The sequence below is a fragment of the Oryctolagus cuniculus genome, chromosome 18, assembly GCF_051225735.1.
Source record: "Oryctolagus cuniculus isolate XC-2025 breed Fujian yellow rabbit chromosome 18, ASM5122573v1, whole genome shotgun sequence".
Taxonomy (NCBI): domain Eukaryota; kingdom Metazoa; phylum Chordata; class Mammalia; order Lagomorpha; family Leporidae; genus Oryctolagus; species Oryctolagus cuniculus.
This window is the reverse complement of record NC_142884.1, coordinates 11217079-11237446: the sequence shown is the minus strand read 5'-3', so window position 1 is coordinate 11237446 and position 20368 is coordinate 11217079. Positions and strand designations below refer to the sequence as shown.

At 52.6% G+C, this 20368-nt stretch overlaps 1 protein-coding gene across 1 annotated transcript in view; it reads right to left on the bottom strand.

The window, feature by feature from the left end:
- Positions 1-19905, bottom strand: part of ZNF541 (zinc finger protein 541) — a 40942-nt gene extending 21037 nt beyond the window's left edge. The window contains exons 1-4 of the mRNA XM_070062033.2: positions 19844-19905; positions 18615-18759; positions 4994-5386; positions 1872-2115 (exon numbers count right to left, since the gene is read on the bottom strand). Of these exons, the coding sequence (XP_069918134.1) occupies positions 1872-2115; positions 4994-5300 (551 nt within the window). The 5' untranslated portion in view covers positions 5301-5386; positions 18615-18759; positions 19844-19905. The remainder of the gene's footprint in view (positions 1-1871; positions 2116-4993; positions 5387-18614; positions 18760-19843) is intronic.
- Positions 19906-20368: the final 463 nt, after the last annotated feature.

Here is a 20368-nt window from a genome sequence, read left to right as displayed (position 1 = left end):
CTGCGTCTACACTGACGCCTTAGAGTACCCAGGAGTGAGTAAGTCCCCACTGCTGCCCACTGTCCTGCTCTGCCCGGCCCTGGTGAAGTGGGCTCATGGGGCGTGGTCACGAAACAACAAAGGCTTCCCCAAACTCAGCGCTGGCTTCCATCTGAGGGAAGCCACAGAGAAGGACTCAGGAGAGCTTGGTTCCAGCCCTGTCTACTACCAACTCGTACCAGGAGCAAATCTCTGCCTTCCTGGGGTTGGTGAGAGGGTGAAAGTCAGACAGGAGCTGGCGTTGGGGCACAGCGGGTGGGGCCGCCACCTGCAGTACCAGCATCCCACACTGGAGCTCTGCTTCCAGTCTAGCTCGCCGGCAGTACGCCCGTGAAGGCAGCAGATGATGGCTGAAGGACATGGACCCCGCCACTCCTGTGGGAAACCTGGCTGGAGGTCACGGCTCCCCGCTTCAGCCTGGCTCAGCCCCGACTGTTGCGGCCATTTGGGGAGTGAACCAGAGGATGAAAGAACTCTGTCCCTCTCTCTCTGTCACTCTGCCTCTCAAACAGAAAGAAGAGAAGAGAAGAGAAGAGAAGAGAAGAGAAGAGAAGAGAGGAGAGGAGAGGAGAGGAGAGGAGAGGAGAGGAGAGGAGAGGAGAGGAGAGGAGAGGAGAGGAGAGGAGAAGAGAGAAAGGAAGAAATGAAAAAAGAAAGAGAAAAAGAAATGGAGCCAGGCCAGTGCAGCGGCTCACTAGGCTAATCCTTCAGCTGCGGCACCGGCACCCTGGGTTCTAGTCCCGGTCGGGGTGCTGGGTTCTGTCCCGGTTGCTCCTCTTCCAGGCCAGCTCTCTGCTGTGGCCCGGGAAGGCAGTGGAGGATGGCCCAGGTCCTTGGGCCCTGCACCTGCATGGGAGACCAGGAGGAAGCAACTGGCTCCTGACTTTGGATCAGCAGCGGCCACTTGGGGGGTGAACCAGCAGAAGGAAGACCTTTCTCTCTAACTCTGTCAAAAAAAAAAAAAAAAAAAAAGAAAGAAAAAGAAAAAGAAATGGAGCTGGTGCTGTGGCATAGCAGGTAAAACTGTTGCCTGCAGTGCCAGCATCCCATATGGGCACCGGTTCGAGTCCTGGCTGCTCCACTTCCGATCCAGCTCTCTGCTATGGCCTGGGAAAGCAGTGGAAGATGGCCCAAGTCTTTGAGCCCCTGCACCCATGTGGGAGACCCAGAAGGAGCTCCTGGCTCCTGGTTTCAGATAGGCACAGCTCCGGCTCTTGTGGCGATCTGGGGAGTGAACTAGCAAATTGAAGATCTCTCTCTCTCTCTCTCTCTGCCTCTCTGTAACTCTTCCAAATAAATAAATAAATCTTTTAAGAAAAGAAAAGAAAAGAAAAGAAGGTGCCAGCAAGCCTTGCTGTGGAAGTGAGGAGCACCCTAAAAACGCCAGGCCTGTCTCCCCTGCAAGTCTCCAGGTTTGAAAACAGCCTGGGCTTCTTCCCTCACAGGCAGGAAGGCTATCAGCCCCAAGACACTAAGAACAAAGGCAATGTTGTTCCTACCTCTCAGGGCTTTCTTTTGAAAATCAAGAGTTTCAAAAAAAAATCAAGAGTTTTGAAAAACAAAGGAGACAAAAAACGATAAAGGTTGAGGAACAGCCTCAGAACCGCCCCACCCCCGCACTGCCCCAACCACACTCCTCAGGGACCTCTGGTCCCCCAGACACCCCAGGGCATAGGCCACAGGGGTCCCCCCTGCAAGGCGAAGCAGCGGCTCCTGCACTGGGTGAATCTGGGGGCTGGGAGAGCGACCTGTCCAGAGCCACGGGCAGTGTGAGAGGGGCCCCTCGGGAAGGGGAGCCGCCGCCCTCCGCCCGCCCTGCGGGCCCTGCGTACAGGTGGTCCTGCCGCTTGAAGGCCTTGCTGCAGATCTTGCAGACGTGCTTCCGCTCCTGGCTGTGCGTCAGGTAGTGCTTGCTGAGTGAGCTGGCGCTGCTGAACAGCTTCCCGCACAGGCTGCAGTCCAGCAGGGGGTTCTGCGGGGAGCTGTGCTGCCGCTTCCCTTTACGGGCACTCCCCGAGGCCGCCCTGCCTCCGTCCTCGGGCTCCTTCGGCACCTTGAGCACGCCCAATCCCAGGTCTGTCAGAGGGAGGAAGCACAGGTTAGACGCAGGCCCCGGCTGGAGGACCAGGCGGCCTTGGGGAAGTTGGCCAAGACTCCAATTGCAGCCACTCTGCATGCAAGAAAATATGGCTGAGGAGCAGGAGAGGGAGCCGACGCCACACCTGCCCACAGCGCCTCGTCTGGGTGCTGCACACACAGGGACCAGGTTGTGGCAGGCTAAAGCGCCTAGGGGAACCGTGACCAGGACGGACAGGGCTTGGGGCCAGGCCACGGCCTGGTGCACTCCAGAGGGCAGTCTGCAAATACATCCTCCAAAGCCTTGGGGAGCGTAAACCCGCGACTCATCTGCCCAGTTCTTGCGGGATTTTAACTGAGCAGGTAACGCAGGAAGAATTAGCTCACCCGCTGCTGCTTTTCCCAGTGACATACATGTTAGAAACAGCCACGCGTCTGACAGGAGGCACGCACATGACTGTGATGTTGTGCAAAGGGCCTAGGACGCACACATTTGCAATCAAACTGTAGGAAAACAGCCGATGGAACACAAGGTGTCCATGCCGAGCGGCGGCGGAGGCAGCCTGCCGCGGAGCGCACGCAGCCCAGGTGCTGAAGCGGACAGCACGCAGCGGAGGCGCTGGGTCTGCAGGGGCTGACTGCTGCCGGGCTCCAGGGCTCAGGGCCGGGCTGTGTGGGTGACCGTGAGCCAGAAGCTGGGTTTTCGACCCTGAGGAACAAAGGGGCCGGGGCACGAGCCTCTGCCCCGCTCACGGCCTGGATTCCCGTTCTGGCAGCAGCAGGCACTCACTGCATGTTTGGTAAACGAACCATGGAGGATTTTTCTGCCCCTAGATGGGTCTGCAACAGGCATCGGGCTACCTCAGGAGAAGGGCAAGTTTAGAAAGAAGTGTTTATCCAGGATGCTGGGGGCAGGAGCCACGAGCCCAACAGGCCAGGGCCTGAGAAGGGAAGGATCTGGGAAGGCTCATTCCCCGAGGCTGACAGATGCAGACGCAGCATGGAAGCACCTGGACTCGCACCCAGCCCCGCCGCTGGCCGTGGCCTTCTGTCACTTAACTTGCCTGCCTTCCTCTCGAGAAGTCCCCGTGACAAGCTGACAGATACGCCCGACGGCTCCAACAAGGAGAAGCCGGACCTCCCGGGGGAAAGCATTCAGTCTTGCCAAGCTACCTTAAAGTGTGCAGTAAAGAAACCACTAAGCTACAGAAGAATAGGTTTTAAAAACTGTTAAGAATTGGGGCCGGCGCTGTGGCACAGTGGGTAGAGCCACCGCCTGCAAGTGCCGGCATCCTATATGGGCGCCGGTTCAAGTCCCGGCTGCTCCACTTCAGATCCAGCTCTCTGCTATGGCCTGGAAGGATGGCCCAAGTCCTTGGGCCCCTGCACCTGTGTGGGAGACCTGGAGGAAGCTCCTGGCTTCAGATCAGCACAGCTCCAGCATTGCAGCCATCTGGGAGTGGACCAGTGGATGGAAGACCTCCCTCCCTCCCTCCCTTCCTCTCTGCCTCTCCTTCTGTGTGTAACTCTGATTTTCAGATAAATAATTGTCAAGAAAACTGAAAACCTGGCCAGCAGAGCCACAGGCCCCCTGGGTCTTACTGGGCTCTGACCCTGCTCTGCGGCTCTGGAAGAAAATGTTCCAAGAAATTGCCCAAAAGGAAACTCAACGTAAAACGCCGTGCACAGAGCCACTCGGTCAGTCTAACACTGCCACGGGCACCAGGACGACGGCATGGGGCGGACCCTTGTGTACAACAAACACCCTGAAACAATCACGCTTCACGCCGTCTCCGCAGCACTCAGCGTGCCGGCCATGTCCATGTGCTTAACGGCTCGTGTGTGGGAGTCAGGGCAGATTTTTCTTGCTTGTGACTTTATTCTCTAAGCTTTAACAAATATATATTACTTTTCCTAATTAAAAAAACTAATGTGGGCTTGAATTTAAGTTACAGAAGTAGAAAGAACTGAAGTCTCCTGTTTGGTGGTAAAATTGACTTTTTTCCCATATGAGAAAATATCCCATCAGGAAAAGTGAGACCAGGTTATGCATTTACAGCGCCCTGTGAAAATCCGAGGGAAGTGACCGTCCTCCCAGCCCCCCAGCGCCACGCGGCCAGCTGTACCACCAGCGCTTGCCAGGCAGCTTCTGTGGCCTGGGGTGAGAACCTGACCCGCTCATCTCTTCGTTCCAGGGCTTCATACTCGCTCACTGTCCCACTACGATGGCAAGGCCAGTGCCCTGTCCACTACGCCTTGTGTGCAGTGGGGACTCTCAGAAGTTCTCATTCTAGCTAAGAGCTTCACGACATTTCTTAAGCTGTTTTTTCCAACCAAGGTGACTGCCTGCTTTCCCAAGGCCACGTCAAGTGTGTCTTCCCCACGCCAGTCTACTCTGGCTCATCCATCCCATCAAAGGGAGCTGACCATCGTGCTTCAGGACTCCAGATTCCCTCTGCCCTCAGCTGTGGAGGGGAGGGCTGAGAACAGAATCAACGGCCTGTCTGCAGTTAAAGATGCCAGCACTGGTAAAAAGAAGCAAAGCGTGTTGCCCGGCCCGGGAGGCTGTGACGGGCTTCCACCCCCTCCCTCCTCTGGCTGCCACTCTGCGGGGCAGCAGAGCAGACGCTGACTGCCCCAGGCCGCTGAGGACCACAGGGGGCCTGGGAGGGTCAGCCAGCCAGGCAGCGCGACGCACAGGAGCCCGGCTCATTCTGGAACAGCGCCAAGAGCCTGTGAGACATGTGAGACATGCTGGTGGACAGCGCTGCGCCCTGGGACACAGGCGACTGGGACGAGCGCTCCTCCATGCCCCTTGGTAGGAAGGCGGGAGGAGAGCACTTCCTCACTGCCCCCCCCCCCCCGGGCCGAGCCTCACCGTGCAGGGCCGTCTGCGACTCGGGGTCCGCGTACTCCTCCAGCAGCTTCACGGAGTCGCTGTCCTTCCCTGAGTACAGGGACAGGGCGTCCAGGTTGTCCTCCAGCGCCTCGCTGGGCACGTCGGGGGTCGGCAGGCTGGGCTCCAGCTCCAGGCCACTCAGGCCAGCGTAGAGCAGGTCGCGTGTGTCGGGACCCAGATCCCGGTTGAGGGCATCGCTGCAGCCGAGCCCTTGGCCCTCAGGAAATGAAGGGAGGTGCACGCCTGACGGAAGGGTGCCCTCGTCCCCCAGGCCGCACTGCTCCATGCTGGCCCCTCAGGTCCTGGCCAAGCCTACTCTCTGGAGAGTGAAGCTGTGCCTGGTGGGAGAGGGCCCTTGATGGCAGCCAATTCCTGAAAATGAACAAGGAGGATGCATAGTGACGAGGTGGCAACACAGCACGGGGTACAGCACAGGCTGTGAATTCCAGCAGACCTGCCTCTGGGCCCAGTAGCCACGTCACCCCGGGCCAGTCACATCAGCGCCACAAGTCCAAGTTTCCCCATCTGTAAACTGGGCATAAGAGCGTATTCACCCCAGGCTGGCACTGCAGCGTACTGGGTAAAGCTGCCGCCTGTAAGGCCAGAATCCCATATGGGCACCGGTTTGAGTCCCAGCTGCTCCACTTAAAATCCAACTCCCTGCTAATGCACCTGGAAAAGCAGTGGAGGATGGTCCAAGTGCTTGGGCTCCTGCATTCTTGTAGGAAACCCGGATGAAGTTCCTGGCTCCTGGCTTCATCCTGGCCCAGCCCCAGCCACTGCAGCCATTTGAGGAGTGAACCAGCAAATGGAAGATCTCTCTCTGTCTCTCCCTCTCTCTCTATATATATATAAATCTGCCTTTCAAATAAATAAATCTGTAGAAAAAAAGTTAAGAGTAGGTCTGTCCTAAGGTTGATATAGGATTATAGCAACATGGTGGCCTAAGATGACCACTTTCTCCAGCTAGAAACACAGAAATATGACAAAAGGTAATTTCTAATGCATAGACAAGCTCAAAAGACAAGTAAAACCTTGACGTGCCAGCAACAACAAGAAAGGTCAAAGCCAGATATATAAACTCCAGTTACTCTTTCCCAGAGCTGTGTGGTCCACGGTGACAGCACTGGTCCGTGGCAACGAAGCACTGGGCAAGCCACTCGTGCAGCGGGGATGTGCGGAGAGTGCCCAACACAGCCTGAACGTGGGAGACTCCGTGCAAAAGATGCCGGTTCAGCAAGTTTTATATAGATCAAATGTTGAAATAACATTTAAATATAATGGGTTCAACATGTTAATTTTGACTATTTTTAATTTAAAATTATTGATTCATTGATTTTCACTTATTTATTTGAAAGGCAGAGCTACAGAGAGGCAGACAGAGAGAGAGACTTCCATCTACCTGTTTACTCCCCAAATGGCCGGAGCCGGGCTGATCGGAAGCCAGGAGACTGGAGACTCCTCCAGGTCTCCCACGTGAGTGCAAAGACCCAGGCACTTGGGCCATCTTCTGCTGCTTTCCCAGACACATTAGCAGAGGGCTGGATTGGAAGTGGAGCAGCCAGGACACAAACTGGCACCCATATGGTATGCTAGCACTACAGGAGGAGGCTTCACACACTATGCCACAGCGCCGGCCACAAATTATTTATTTTTAATCTGAGAGACTGAGAGACAGACAGAGACCTTCTGCCTACTGGTTCACTCCCCAAATACCAACAATACTTTAACATGGGCCAGGCAGAAGCCAGGAGCCGGGAACTCCATCGGGTTCTCTCATATGAGAGGCAGGGCGGAACACTTCAGCCATCCCTTACTGTCTCCCAGGGTGTGCACCAGCAGGAAGCTGGAACTGGGAGCAGAGCTGGGATTCAAACCCAGGCAGGCCCCATGCAGTGACTTGACCATTAGGCCAAATGCCTGCCCCTGTGTGTTTTTATTTTTAATATGGTTTCTTGCAAATTTTAAATTTAAAGTTGAAAATTCCTGGGGCTGATGCTGTGGCACAGCGAGTTAAAGCCCCAGCCTGCAGTGCCGGTGTCCCATTTGGGTGCTAGTTCGCGTCCCGGCTGCTCCACTTCCAACTTAGCTCTCTGCTATTGCTTGGGAAAGCAGCAGAAGATGGCCCAAGGCCTTGGGCCCCTGCATCCCTGTGGGGGCCCGGAAGAAGCTTCTAGCTCCTGGCTTAGGATCAGCACAGCTCCAGCCATTTCAGCTGTTTGGGGAGTGAACCAGCAGAGGAAGACCTCTCTCTCTGCCTCTGCCTCTCTGTAACTCTACCTTTCAAATAAATAAATCTTAAAAAAAGAAAAGAAAAGAAAAGAAAATTCCTAATCTGAAAAGCCAAAATCTGAAACTTTCGATTTCACAGCCATTTTAGGTTTCAGATTGTTTTAATTAGGGACACTCGGAGAGTAAAGTCCATGCAAACATTCCAAAGTCTGCAAGCCTGAAATCTGAAACGCTGTCTCGAGCACTCTGGGTAAGAGACACTCAGCCTGCACGTGGCTCAGGCTATACCCCTACCAAATAAGAGCCCGGGACCTGGGGTCGTACAGGTTCTCAGGAACAGGAGACAGGGCCTTGAGCTCCCAGAAGGTGGAGACCTGAGCCCCTGAAGAGCCACAGCAGCTGCCGGGAGACAGTCACAAGGAGAACTCAGGAGCCTGCAGGAGAGCGAAAAGGGAGACAACGGAACAGGGCAAACTGAGCACAGGGAAAGAACAAACACACCCAGAATGAAACAAACAGAGCTTCTAAACATAAAAGACCTTAAAATTTAAACTCCCTGAAGGGTTAACAGCACATTAAACACCTACAGGTGGAGCCGTCTGAGGAACCCCTGGGACTCAGCACACGGAGGTACTGGAATAAACAGGAACAAGCAGCTGAGAAAGTATGAACGGAGAAGCAGATGGGAAAGCCCCATCAGAGGCCCCAAAAGGACAAAGAAAATAGAGGGGAGATGGCGTCTTAAAAAAAGTGAGGAGGCTGGCGTCAGCACAGTGGGTTAAGCTGCCACCTGTGATACTGGCATCTATAGGAGCGCCTGTTCACGTCCTGGCTGCTCCACTTCTTCTTGTTCTTCTTTTCTAAAGATTTATGTATTTATTTATTTGAAAGTCAGAGCTACACAGAGAGAAGTAGAGGCAGAGAGAGAGAGAGAGAGAGAGACAGAGAGAGGTCTTCCAACTGATGGTTCACTCCCCAATTGGCTGCAATGGCCAGAGCTGGGCTGATCCAAAGCCAGGAGCCAGGAGCTTCTTCCAGGTCTCCCATGCAGGTGCAGGGCACAAGGACTTGGGCCATCTTCTACTGCTTTCCCAGGCCATAGCAGAGAGCTGGCTTGGAAGTGGAGCAGCTTGGACTTGAACTGGCACCCATATGGGATGCTGATGCTGCAGGCAGCAGCTTTTACCTGCTATGCCATAGTGCCAGCCCCAGCTCCATTTCTGATTCAGCTCCCTGCTAATGTGCCTGGGAAAGCAGTGGAAGATGGCCCAAGTGCTTGGGCCCCCTCCACACATGTGGTAGATGCGGCTGGAGCTCTTGGATCCTGCTTCTGCCTGGAGGTCAACAAGTAGATCTCTCTCTCTCTCTCTCTGACTCTGCCTTCCAGACAATTAAATAAATCTTTTTTAAAAAATGAGTGAGTCCCTGGCTCCAGCTCCCAGCTCAAGCTTCCCGCTAGTGCAGACCCTGGGAGGTAGCAGTGGTGACTCACGTCGCTGGCTCCCTGCATGCGCATGGGAGACCGGGATGGAGTTCCTGCCAGTGGGTGGGAGCTCTCTCTCCCTGTGTCTTTCTCAGATAAGTAATTTTTACACAGAAGAATGGTGGGTGAATGTCTAGAATCATAGAACTACACGAACCTAGACTTGAAGATTTGACTCTTCAAGATATACGGTTTGTAAAAACAAACAAATATGTGGGTAGCTGTGACCAAGCATTTCAAGGCCAAAGCAGGATAAGTACAAGTAAAAGGCAGTGCTTGACACACATCAGTAGAAATGCAGAACACCAAAGACCAAGAGTCACCTCAGAAACTACCAGAAAGAGGTGGCAGCTGCAGAGGGATGACGACAAGACAACGCTATCAGCAGAGGAGGACGAGCAGGAGCCAGCACAGAGCCCAGCACACAGGGGAGGGGCAGGCAAGGCCTTGGGGTTTACCTCACAGACCCTGGTTCAAAAATCGACTAGAGGCGGGTGCTGTGACACAGCGGGTTAAAGCCCTGGTCTGCGGTGCCGGCATCCCATGTGGGAATCAATTGGAGTCCCGGCTGCTCTACTTCTAATTCAGCTCTCTGCTGTGGCCTGGGAAAGCAGTAGAAGATGGCCCAAGTCCTTGGGCCCCTGCACCTGCGTGGGAGACCTGGAAGAAGCTCCTGGCTCCTGGCTTCAGATCGGCGCAGCTCTGGCCATTGCGGCCATCTGGGGAGTGAACCAATGGAAGGAAGACCTCTCTCTTTGTCTCTCCTTCTCACTGTCTGTAACTCTACCTCTCGAATAAATAAATAAAATCTTTTAAAAATGCATTAAAAAAGTTTTAAAATTACCGATTTGATCTTTTCATCTTTTCGCTTATTTCAGATCTGTTCAGTTACTCTGTTTCTTCTTGAGTCAGTTTTGGTAATTTGTATCTTCCTAGGAATTTGCCCATTTTTATTTAAGTTATTTGGTTGGTTGTGCCTAGTTTAGGTAACTAATTGTTAAAGTTAATTTTTCTAAGTTACCTAATTTGTTAGCAAATTATCTAGATACAATTATTCATAGTATTCCTTTGTAACCTATTGTATTTTTGTACAGCATTAGTGATGTCCCTTCCCTCTCTTTCCTGCTTTTAGTGATTTCAGTACTCCCTATTCTATCTCTATCTCTATCTCTATTCTATCTCTATCTCTATCTCTATCTCTATCTCTCTATCTGCAGTATTTTAAAGCAAATCCTGCTCAGATTTGGAGAGATACATTCTACTAGTTTAGATGCTGCATGGTTTGTTTCTTTCCTCTTTGAGTTACACTTGGATTCTTTTAACACTAGCTGCAAGAAGCCAGTATGCACGCGGTCGGTATTGCACTAGCCGCTCCACAACATTCTGGAGGGCAACACCACAGGGACGATAAAAAGATCAGAGGCTGCCCGGGTTCGGAGTGGGAGGAGGGGTGAGCTCAGCATGGTGCTGTAGTGGTCGGCACGTGACATCATACGCTGGTCTAAACCCATGGGCAGAGGACACTGCCGTGTAAAACACACTTCATTTACTAAAACAAAACAAAACAAAACAAAACCTCACACATTCTGGGAATCTAGATGGCCATGTGCTCAGGGTAGGGACATGCTCAAAAACAAAGTCAGAAGGGTCTAGGCCTCTGGCTGACCTTGGTTCTGTGCAAGCTAAGGCAGGGCTGAAAGCATGCCCCAGCTCTCACACACAGAAAGGGTGCAAAGCTTTGTTTTGTTTTTGTGGCTCCAGGCATCTAGGAACAGCTCTGAGTCACTAGCTCATCACGACAGTAACAGGACACAGAGCACTGACTACACACAACAAGGAATACAGTTCTCACAATATTCACTCAAGAGAGCCACTAAACCAACAAAAATGTACAGCTGACAACAGGCAGCAACCAACTCCAGGGGCGTGGGGAGGAAAGTGATCCCCAGGGTCAGCAGATTAATGGTCTTTCCAAAAAAATGACAGGGCACACGAAGAAACAAGAAGTACGGGGGCTTCCATAGCCTTGGAAACTCATGACTGGTGCATAGGGAGATTACTGGTGCCATAAACAGGAGTGTCAATTTGTAAAGTCAACAACAGGAGTCACTGTGCACTTACTCCTCATGTAGGATCTCTGTCCTTAATGTGCTGTACACTGAGGCTTAATGCTATAACGAGTACTCAAACAGTATATTTCACTTTGTGTTTCTATGGGGGTGCAAACTGTTGAAATCTTTACTTAATGTACACTAAACTGATCTTCTGTTAAAAAAAAAAAAAAAAAAAAAGAAACTATCAATTCCCAACTTGATTCTCACTGGGATTAAACATGACAATAGGTCTGATCTGATTTCATCATCATTTAAAAAAAATCATCTATTATTTTTCACTTTATGTTTCTGTGTGGGAACAAACTGTTGAAATCCTTACTTAAGGTATACTAAGCTGATCTTCTGTATACTAAGATAATCGAAAATGAATCTTGATGTGAATGGAAGGGGAGAGGGAGTGGGAAAGGGGAGGGTGGTGGGTGGGAGGGACGGTATGGGGGGGAAAGCCATTGTAACCCATGAGACGTACTTTGGAAATTTATATTCATTAAATAAAAGATAAAAAAAAAAAAAAAAAAAACAACAAGAAGTACGGCCCATCCAGAGGGACATCCACTTCAGACAGAATCGTACGAGTCTGTACCTGGCCTCTTTTGCCCCTGTTGTAGCGTCATCAGCACTGCATTCCCTTTCTTACCCTTTTTTTTTTTTAATAAAGATTTTATTTATTTATTTATTTATTTGAGAGGTAAAGTTACAGACAGAAAGAGGCAGACACCGAAAGGTTTTCCATCCACTGGTTCACTCCCTAAATGGCCACAATGGCAGGAGCTGAGCTGATCTGAAGCCAGGAGCCAGGAGCATCTCCCAGGTCTCCCATGTGGGTGCAGAGACCCAAGCACTTGGGCCATCTTCTACTGCTTTCCCAGGCCATAGCAGAGAGCTGGATTGGAAGAGGAGCAGCCGGGACATGAAACAGTACCCATATGGGATGCCAGAGCCGCAGAGGGAGGCTTAGCCCACTACGCCACAGCGCCGACCCGATGTATATATATTTTTTAAGTTGAATACAGGTCTATCATCCTATACAACTCTGAAACCCAAGTGAGTTTCAGAATCCAGAGTTTTGGGGAATCTTAGAAAGGTAAGCCAATGCATTCACTGTGTTCCTAGTAACCCCAGCAGCCTTTTCATGTAAACACTTGGACATCCGTGGGTTTTGGTGCTGTGGCAGGTCCTGAGGCCACCTCTGGTCAACGCTGGGGACAACTGCACTGTCAACAGCAACAGAGGGGCAGGGTTGGCCGCTGAGTTCTCAGAGCTTGGGGGCTGGAGAACAAATGTGGATCTTTTTTTATTTTTATTATTTTTATTTTATTTTATTGACAGGCAGAGTGGACAGTGAGAGAGAGAGAGAGACAGAGAGAAAGGTCTTTCTTTGCCATTGGTTCACCCTCCAATGGCCGCCACGGCCGGCATGCTGTGGCCTGCGCACCGCGCTAATCCAATGGCAGGAGCCAAGAACTTATCCTGGTCTCCCATGGGGTGCAGGGCCCAAGTACTTGGGCCATCCTCCACTGCACTCCCTGGCGACAGCAGAGAGCTGGCCTGGAAGAGGGGCAACCGGGACAGAATCTGGCGCCCTGACCGGGACTAGAACTCAGTGTGCTGGTGCTGCAAGGCGCAAGATTAGCCTAGTGAGCTGTGGCGCTGGGCCAAAGTGTGGATCTTTAAGCAAAGCGAGTTTCTCCACCCGCTCCAAAGTGCCTCCCACAGTGCCCCTCTTCCACCTCCCAATAATAAAAACAGACCAATACAAGCCAAGTTTGTAAAGCCCTTCCCCCATGGCAGGAACTACGCCAAGAGCTTCGTGCCCATGAACTTGCTCCTCACAACAACCTGCACGCAGGTTCCGTTGTCACTCCCGTTCCGCAGGTCATGTTCCTAACAGGAGGCTGGGCCAGCTCTCGAACCCCAGTGTTCTGACTTTGGAGTATGGGTCCTCACCTATACAGCGCTGACTCCGCTACGCTAAACTGGACGCTGCCCTGCTCCAATTAACCCAGGAAACATGAAGGGCATGGGGGTGGGGAGACTCAATGTCTCTGGACTCCCAAACACAGAATCACCTGCTTGTCAACACACTCCCACAGTCCACACACCCAGCTGTTCTGCTCACAGCCTCGGGAAGGCAGGTCAAAGGCCCAAAGGCCATGCTTTGATATTTATATTCTTTCCAGATGGCAAAGCAACCTCTCCCTGCAAGCCAAGTTCCAAGTTTTAGCACCTGCCTCGGTACAGAGAGCTCCCGCTAATCCACCTGGGGCAGGATCTGTGGTGATTCCCAAGGGCACAAACACTCCTAAAAATTTCATAGCTTTGTTTCCAAATGAGAATAAGCTAAGAGAGAAAAGGCCCAGTACATGTGGACCACAGGATGACACCGCACACCTGAGCAGGGCAGACCGTGTGGTCTCAATGCCTGGGTGTGCGGGTGACAGCACGCGTGAAGCGCCATTCCACTGCACAGTGAATGAGAAGGGGGCAGGCGTGGATTTAGCTCCTAATAATGTCTCCGGGGCCAGGCAGAGGCCAGCAGGCCCCGTGGCACACAGGGAGCTTCTGCTACAGCTCAAACGGAGAGAAGGGCTAGGAGGACTTGCCGTGACGGGGTCTTCCAACCCCAGGCGCCAGGGAGCAGTGACTTCTCAGCCAAGCCCCGTCCCTTCCTGGGACTTAACACTGTCACTTCTATCACATTGGTCTGGCTGCTTTGCTTGCAATTGATTTGCAAGTTGCTTTTGGCTTTATAGCTGTAGGCGAGCTCACTCCTTGTTTCATCATCATTTATGCCTTTTTAGTAGTTTTAAAAAACAATTTAAGGGGCCGGTGCTGTGGTGTAGCAGGTAAAGTCACCGCCAGAAGTACTGGCATCCCATACGGGTGCTGGTTTGAGTCCTAGCTGCTCCACTTCTGATCCAGCTCCCTGCTATGGCCTGGGAAAGCAGTAGAAGATGGCACAGGTCCTTGGGCCCCTGCACCTATGTGGGAGACCTGGAAGAAGCTCCTGGCCTTGGATTGGCCCAGCTCCAGCTGTTGCAGCCATTTGGGGAGTGAACCATCAGATGGAAGACCTCTCTCTCTCTCTCTCTCTCTCTCTCTCTCTTTCTCTCTCTGCCTCTCTGTAACTTCTTTTCAAATAAATAAATAAATCTTTTTCTGAAAAAATTAACTCAACACCAGAGATCTGAAGCTATTTTAATTTTTTTAAGTCCTGTCACCCCATGGCTGGTGGGGGTGGCGCATAAAGGACTCTCCTGTGAAATGCTACAGGCTCTTGGGGAAGGAGCCCACTGTAAGCGTCTCCACTGCAGAAGTAAACCCACACAATGTCAGTAACATCCACTGCCGCATTATCTGGAGTGAACAATCTGAAATTCTACCTAGTGGATAGAGATGTTTTATTTAAGCCTGCAGTACACTGACACATTTTTCAACTAGTTATCAAGGTAAAACACACACACACACACACACACACACACACACAGAGCAGCACTGTCCAAAGAACTTCCTGTGCTGATGGAACATTCTAAACCTGCCCTGTCCAGCACAGATATGCAGCTACTGCCACTGAGGAGCTAAAATCTCCATCTTAGTGGACTTAAACTAAATTTAAATAGTCTCAAGTGAGGGGGCCGGCGTCGTGGTAAAGTGGGATAAGCTGTCAGCTGCAGCACCGGCATCCCGTATGGCCACCAGTTCAATTCCCGGATGCTCCATTTCTGAGCCAGCTCCCTACTAAAACACCTAGGAAAGCAGTGGAAGGTGGCTCAAGCCCTTGGGCCCCTGCACCCATATAGGAGACCCAGAAGAAGCTCCTGGCTTTGGTCTGGCCCAGCCCTGACCACTGCGGCCATTTGAGGCGTGAACCAGCAGATGCATGCTCTGTCTCCCCTCTCTTGTAACTTTGCCTTTCAAACAAATAAAATAAAGATCTTTAAAAATATATAAACAGGGGCCAATGCCTTCAGTGCCAGCATCCCACATGGGTGCTTGCTAGAGTCCCAGCTGCTCCATTTCTGATCCAGCTCCCTGCTATGGCCTGGGAAAGCAGTGGAAGATGACCCAAGTGCTTGGGCCTCTGCACTCGGGTGGGAGACCCAGAAAAAGCACCTGGCTCCTGGCCTCGGATGGGCCCAGTTTCAGTTGTTGCGGCCATTTGGGGAGTGAACCAGTGGATGGAAGACTCTCTGTCTGCCTCTGCCTCTCTGTAACTCTGCCTTTCAAATAAATAAATAAATCTCTAAAAATAAATAAATCAGTAAACAGATGGTCACGAGCGGCTAATGGCGACCACACTAGATACTGCAGGTCTAGAGACTTCTTGTTACGTTCTGCTTCCTGACTTCCGTTTAAATATCTGAACATAAAACAAAGCTGAGGATCGGTCAGCGCTGAGTGCACATCACCGCGCAGCAACAACTGGCTGGAGCGGAGGCTGCAGCTGCCTTCAGATGGGGCACGTCCCTCTCCGCTCCGCCACAGACCCCGCCGCTCCCCCTCCGTCTCCCACTGCACTCACTCACTCACACGCCCGCCTGGCCCTGTGGCCTCTGAGCTGACGACCCTGATTTGTGCCATTTCCCTGGGACAAATGCTCTCAGCAGCTCTATGAAATGAACCCCTCAACCCCAGCCTGCATGCCACCTCTGCACTGGTCTAAGATCCGTTCTTCCGCCCCGAATCCTGGCAAGCACCTGACCACCCCCCCACACACACACATCCTATTCGCCTGTGGAAGTGGGCTCCCTGGCGCGGCGGGCTCTGCCTCATGTCTGGCACGCCTCACACCTCGCCAGGCCCGGAACTTTGATCACAGAAGGCCCGCAGCCCCCTTTTCTCTCCACCTCTTTCCTCTGAAAAGTTCCAATCCCTGTGCCCCCGAGCACCCCCCTCACCTTCCCCTCTGGGTCCAGCACCAGGAAGAGAGTGATCAAGTCTGAGCAACCCCAGGTTGTTGGCAGCTGGGAGCTGGGAGCCAGGAGAGACTTGAAGCTTCACCCTCACTGTGCACCCTCCTTCCCCACTGTCCCACTCCAAATATTCGTGCTAACTGTAGACACGTTCTGTTTGGTCTACGCAGACTTTTCACAACTTGAATTAACTGTGAGGTTCCACCTACAAATGCAGATTTCTGGGTTTTCTTAAATTACTGGCTTTGCTATTCCCTGACAAGGATGGAGCTGAGCACCAGCTGTCACCTCTGGAGAGGGCTTTAGGCCTCCAATCCCCACAGTCCTGCCTGGCCTTGCTTACAACAGCCATCTTTATGATGAGAACATCAGGTATATCAGCCAAGGTTTGTTGTGGTCTTATTATATGGCAGGTACAATTATAATCGCTTACGTGTTCTCTTATTTAATTTCTACATCTCTTTGAGGCATATTCTGTACTGTCAACTCTACTTCATGGATGAAGTAAATAAAGTTCAGAGAAGTAAGCTGTTCAAAATCAGAGTTAGAAGGGGCCATCGCCGTGGCGCAGCGGGTAAAGCTGTCGCCTGCAGTGTGGGCATCCCATATGGGCGCCAGTTCAAGTCCTGGCTGCTCCACTTCCAATCCAGCTCTCTGCTATGACCTGGGAAAGCAGAAGATGGCCCAAGTCCTTGGGCCCCTGTACCCGTGTGAGAGACACAAAGGAGGCTCCAGGCTCCTGTCTTTGGATTGGCCCAGCTCCAGCTGTTGCGGCCATTTAGGGAGTGAACCAGTAGGCAGAAGACACACACCCCTCTCTGCCTCTCCATAATTCTACTTTTCAAATAAATAAATAAATCTTAAAAAAAAAAAAAATCACAGGGCCAGCGCCGTGGCTGACTTGGTTAATCCTCCACCTGCGGCACTGGCATCCCATGTGGGCACTGGGTTCTGGTCCCGGTTGCTCCTCTTCCGGTCCAGCTCTCTGCTGTGGCCCGGGAGGGCAGTGGAGGATGGCCCGAGCCCTTGGGCCTCTGCACCCATATGGGAGACTGGGAAGAGGCACCTGGCTCCTGGCTTCGGATCAGTGCAGTGCCAGCCGTGGCAGCCATTTGGGGAGTGAAACAACAGAGGGAAGACCTTTCTCTCTGTCTCTCTCTCTCACTGTCTATAACTCTACCTGTCAAATAAAAAAAAAAAATTCACCCTGGTGATCTGATCCTAGAGACCTGAACACCTTACCACTCCACTAGGCTGTTATTATATACTTGAGACTCCTGCCCTACACTTGGTACCCACATTTTTAAGTTGAGCAACTAACAAAGATTCCTTCCTGCAGCTTTTTAACCAGTATGTTATTTTAAAAAATTATTTATTTACTTCATTTTATTTTATTTGAGGGAGACAGAGAATACCCACGACAGCAGGGGATGGGCCAGGCCAAAGTCAGGAGCAAGAAACTCAACACAGGTCTCCAGTGTGGGTGGCAGGAACCCAAACTCTTACAGCCTCCCTGTGCACAAAAGCAGGAATCTGGGATTGAGAGCAGAGCTGGGACCCAAACCCAGGCCCTCCAGCATAGGATGCTGGGCGTCTTAGGCCAAACACTGCCCCCAACGTATAATTTCAACCAGAATTAGATGAATTAACCAATTCAGCTCCTCTGATGCTCATTAAAAGAGTGGAATTAAAGCTTATATTGGGGAAAAGGAAGACATAGACTAAACAGAAGGATACTAACTGACCCAGAGGTTAAGTGGGGGGGGGGGGAGTTTCTTACTTTTACAGAGAATGCGAATAAGTATTAACATCTACAACAGTAATCTTCACAGTGAGGTGGAATGGGGACTCCTCAGGACTCTCAGGAGCCGTCCAGGGAGTGGGTGAGGTCAACAGCCCTTCGTAAGAATACTCCGACGGTTCCTGCCTCTTGCGTTCCCAGTGACGCTTCCCAGAGGATGGCACCAGGAAGCAGAAGCAGATCGAAGAGTCCAGATCACGTTAGAGGGAAATCACTGCTGTCCTTCTCAACGGGCTTTTCCAAAATGTTTTTTTTTTAATAAAAATATCAGTTACATTTGTACGTAATGGGTTTATGATTGCTACTTTAAATCAGTTAATAAATGCCTTGAGAGTTTATTAGTTTACACCTCTACCACAGTAAATACCGGTAGGTATAGTTCACGTAAACAAAAATTCTCTGGGATCCTCAATGATTTTTTTAAGCCTTAGGGGTCTTCAGAGCCAAAGTTTGAGAAGCACTGCTTCAAGGAGACACATCTTGCATGTACGCATGTGCCTAAGCGGGTGAAATTTAACACAACAAAGAATCCTTAACCCCAAACTCCAAACTGGTATTCCATTCTTAGATAACTAAATATGTGGTTCACATTACAACCAGGTGTATTGGATAAATACAGGTTCTTTTTAAAGACACTAAAACAAAAATTAGAAAAGTTCACATCATTTTCTGGATTCTCCTCCCAAAAAAAAAAAAAAAATCAAAACTCTGCCAATGCCGGCCTGGTATTTCCACGTGGCTACCTTCACATTGGCGTCAACCAGATGGGGCACCTGATCTTCAGTTCACCACAAAACCTACTACTACCATCCTCTACCTTCCCACCCTCTAAGTATCTGGTTTGCTACCTGAGCCAGAGAAGGAAAAACCTTTTTTTTTTTTTTGGAAACAACAATGAGATATAATCAATGCAGTCAAGTTTGCATTCCCCAGAGGTCAACATGTGGATCAAAAACCCTTCTCCTTATCCGACTTCCCAAAGCAGCACCTTGCATGGGGCCTCCAATTCGTGTGAGAGGTGGGTGTCTTTGGGCAAGCCCAAAGGGAGGAAACTCACCAGGAGAGGAATGAGGCAATCTCCCGGGAGCGGCGGGGTCCAACTCGGGCCCTACAGGGAGGGGGTGCAGGTGGCTGTCAGAGCACTGGCTACTGCCTCAGAAGCCGGGTGGTCATGTCAGGACACTCATCCAATTTCTACTGCCCTAAAAACACGGGGTGGAGAGGGAGGCCCAATCAGAACTTGGGTCCCCAAAGAGACAAGGCCGCAGAGGTGAAACCGGGGGGTGGAGGGGGAGAAGGTCAATGTTCCGAAGAAGCAAGAAAGCAACACCGAGCTGGGGCTGTCTGGGAGGCGGCGCAAGGAAGAGGAAATTATTATTTGTTTCCTTATTGTTCCCCCAGGGGGATGGGACTTGGTTTTGTTGGGAGAAGCCAAATGGGGGGGGGGGGGGCGGGGGGCGGGAGAGGTGAAACTGGTGGCGAAAAGGGATTTTTTTGGAAACTTTTTTGGGGGGCAGGGAGGGAGAGTGTTGGAAAAATAAAATATTAAAGGAGAGAGAGAGGCTGGAAGTACGGGGCTGTTTAAGTGGAAAGATGTTCCCCAGGGGGAATCTCTAGCTGATAAAAAAAAAAAATCGCTTTTGCTGGAAAGTGATCCTAAATGGACGGGCGGGGTCAAGCTTGGATATAAATACGATTTTTCCTTGGCCAGGGAAAATTCCTACGAGGCGTGGGGGAGGGGCACAGCCAAAGGCAGACCCCCCAGAGCGTTTTGGTTTTGCTGGAAGATTCTAAAGCGAGACCCAGCTGGGTCCCCTACAGCGGAGGGGGCTGCTGGGGAGCCAGGGGCTTTCAGCAGAAGGGGCCTGGACAGGGGGGACAGCGGCTGCAAGGCCGAGGTGCAGAAAGTGCGGAGGTCGGGTAGGGCCCGCGCGCGAGCTGGGGGGCCTGCGGGGGGCAGTTGGGGCCTCGGGGGCGGGGAAGGAAGGGAAAGGGGGGTGCAGCGGGCCCCGGGGCCCCCAAGGAGGCTCCTCCAAGAGGCGAGGCGCTGCGGGGGTGCAGCGGGGCCGGGAGCTGTTGGGGTGCAGAAGGTGCGTGCGTGACGCGGGCTACGGGGCGCCCGCCGCGCCTGCTGCGCCCCTCGAGAGGGAGACGGGCCCCCTAAAAAGGAAACACAGGAACGAGGGCGGGTGTCAGAGGAGGAGGGGGGTGAAATAAGAGGAAGGGGCAAGAAAGGGGGGCAGGAAGGAAGGGGAGGGGGCAGGGGCAGCAGCAACCGGGTTTTACCCGCCCCCGGGGGCTCGCGCGCCGGGCCTCGCGCCTCGCGCCTCGTGCCTCGCGGGGCTCCCAGCGTCCCCGCGCCGCCCGGCCGCCCGGCGCGCACGCGCAGCCCCGGTCGCCCCCGGAGCGCCCCGCTCCCCCGCGGCGCAAGCGCGCGGGCGTGGCTGCGGGCCGCCTCCAGCCGCCTCGCGCCGGCCTCGCGTCGCCCTGGCTGCCGGCGCGTGCCGCACGCCCGCCCGCGCAGACTCGGCGGCTCGCGCGAGGGGCGGGGCCGCGCGAGGGGGCGGGGCGTTGCCAAGGTCAGGTGACCCGCCGCGGGCGGGAAAGGAGGCGGTTGGTCGCCATTTTGGGAGCGGGGAATCGGTTGAGGCTGGAGAGTGTGAAGGAGACGGGGAAGGGGTTGCGGGGGAGGTGGGGGAGGGGCCGGCGCCCTACGACCCGTACGACGAGGCCGGGGACCTTCGGCTGCGGCCATTGTTCCTGGAGGGCGGCGTTAGAACGCAGTGGCGGTGGCCTGGTGCTTTTCCGCCT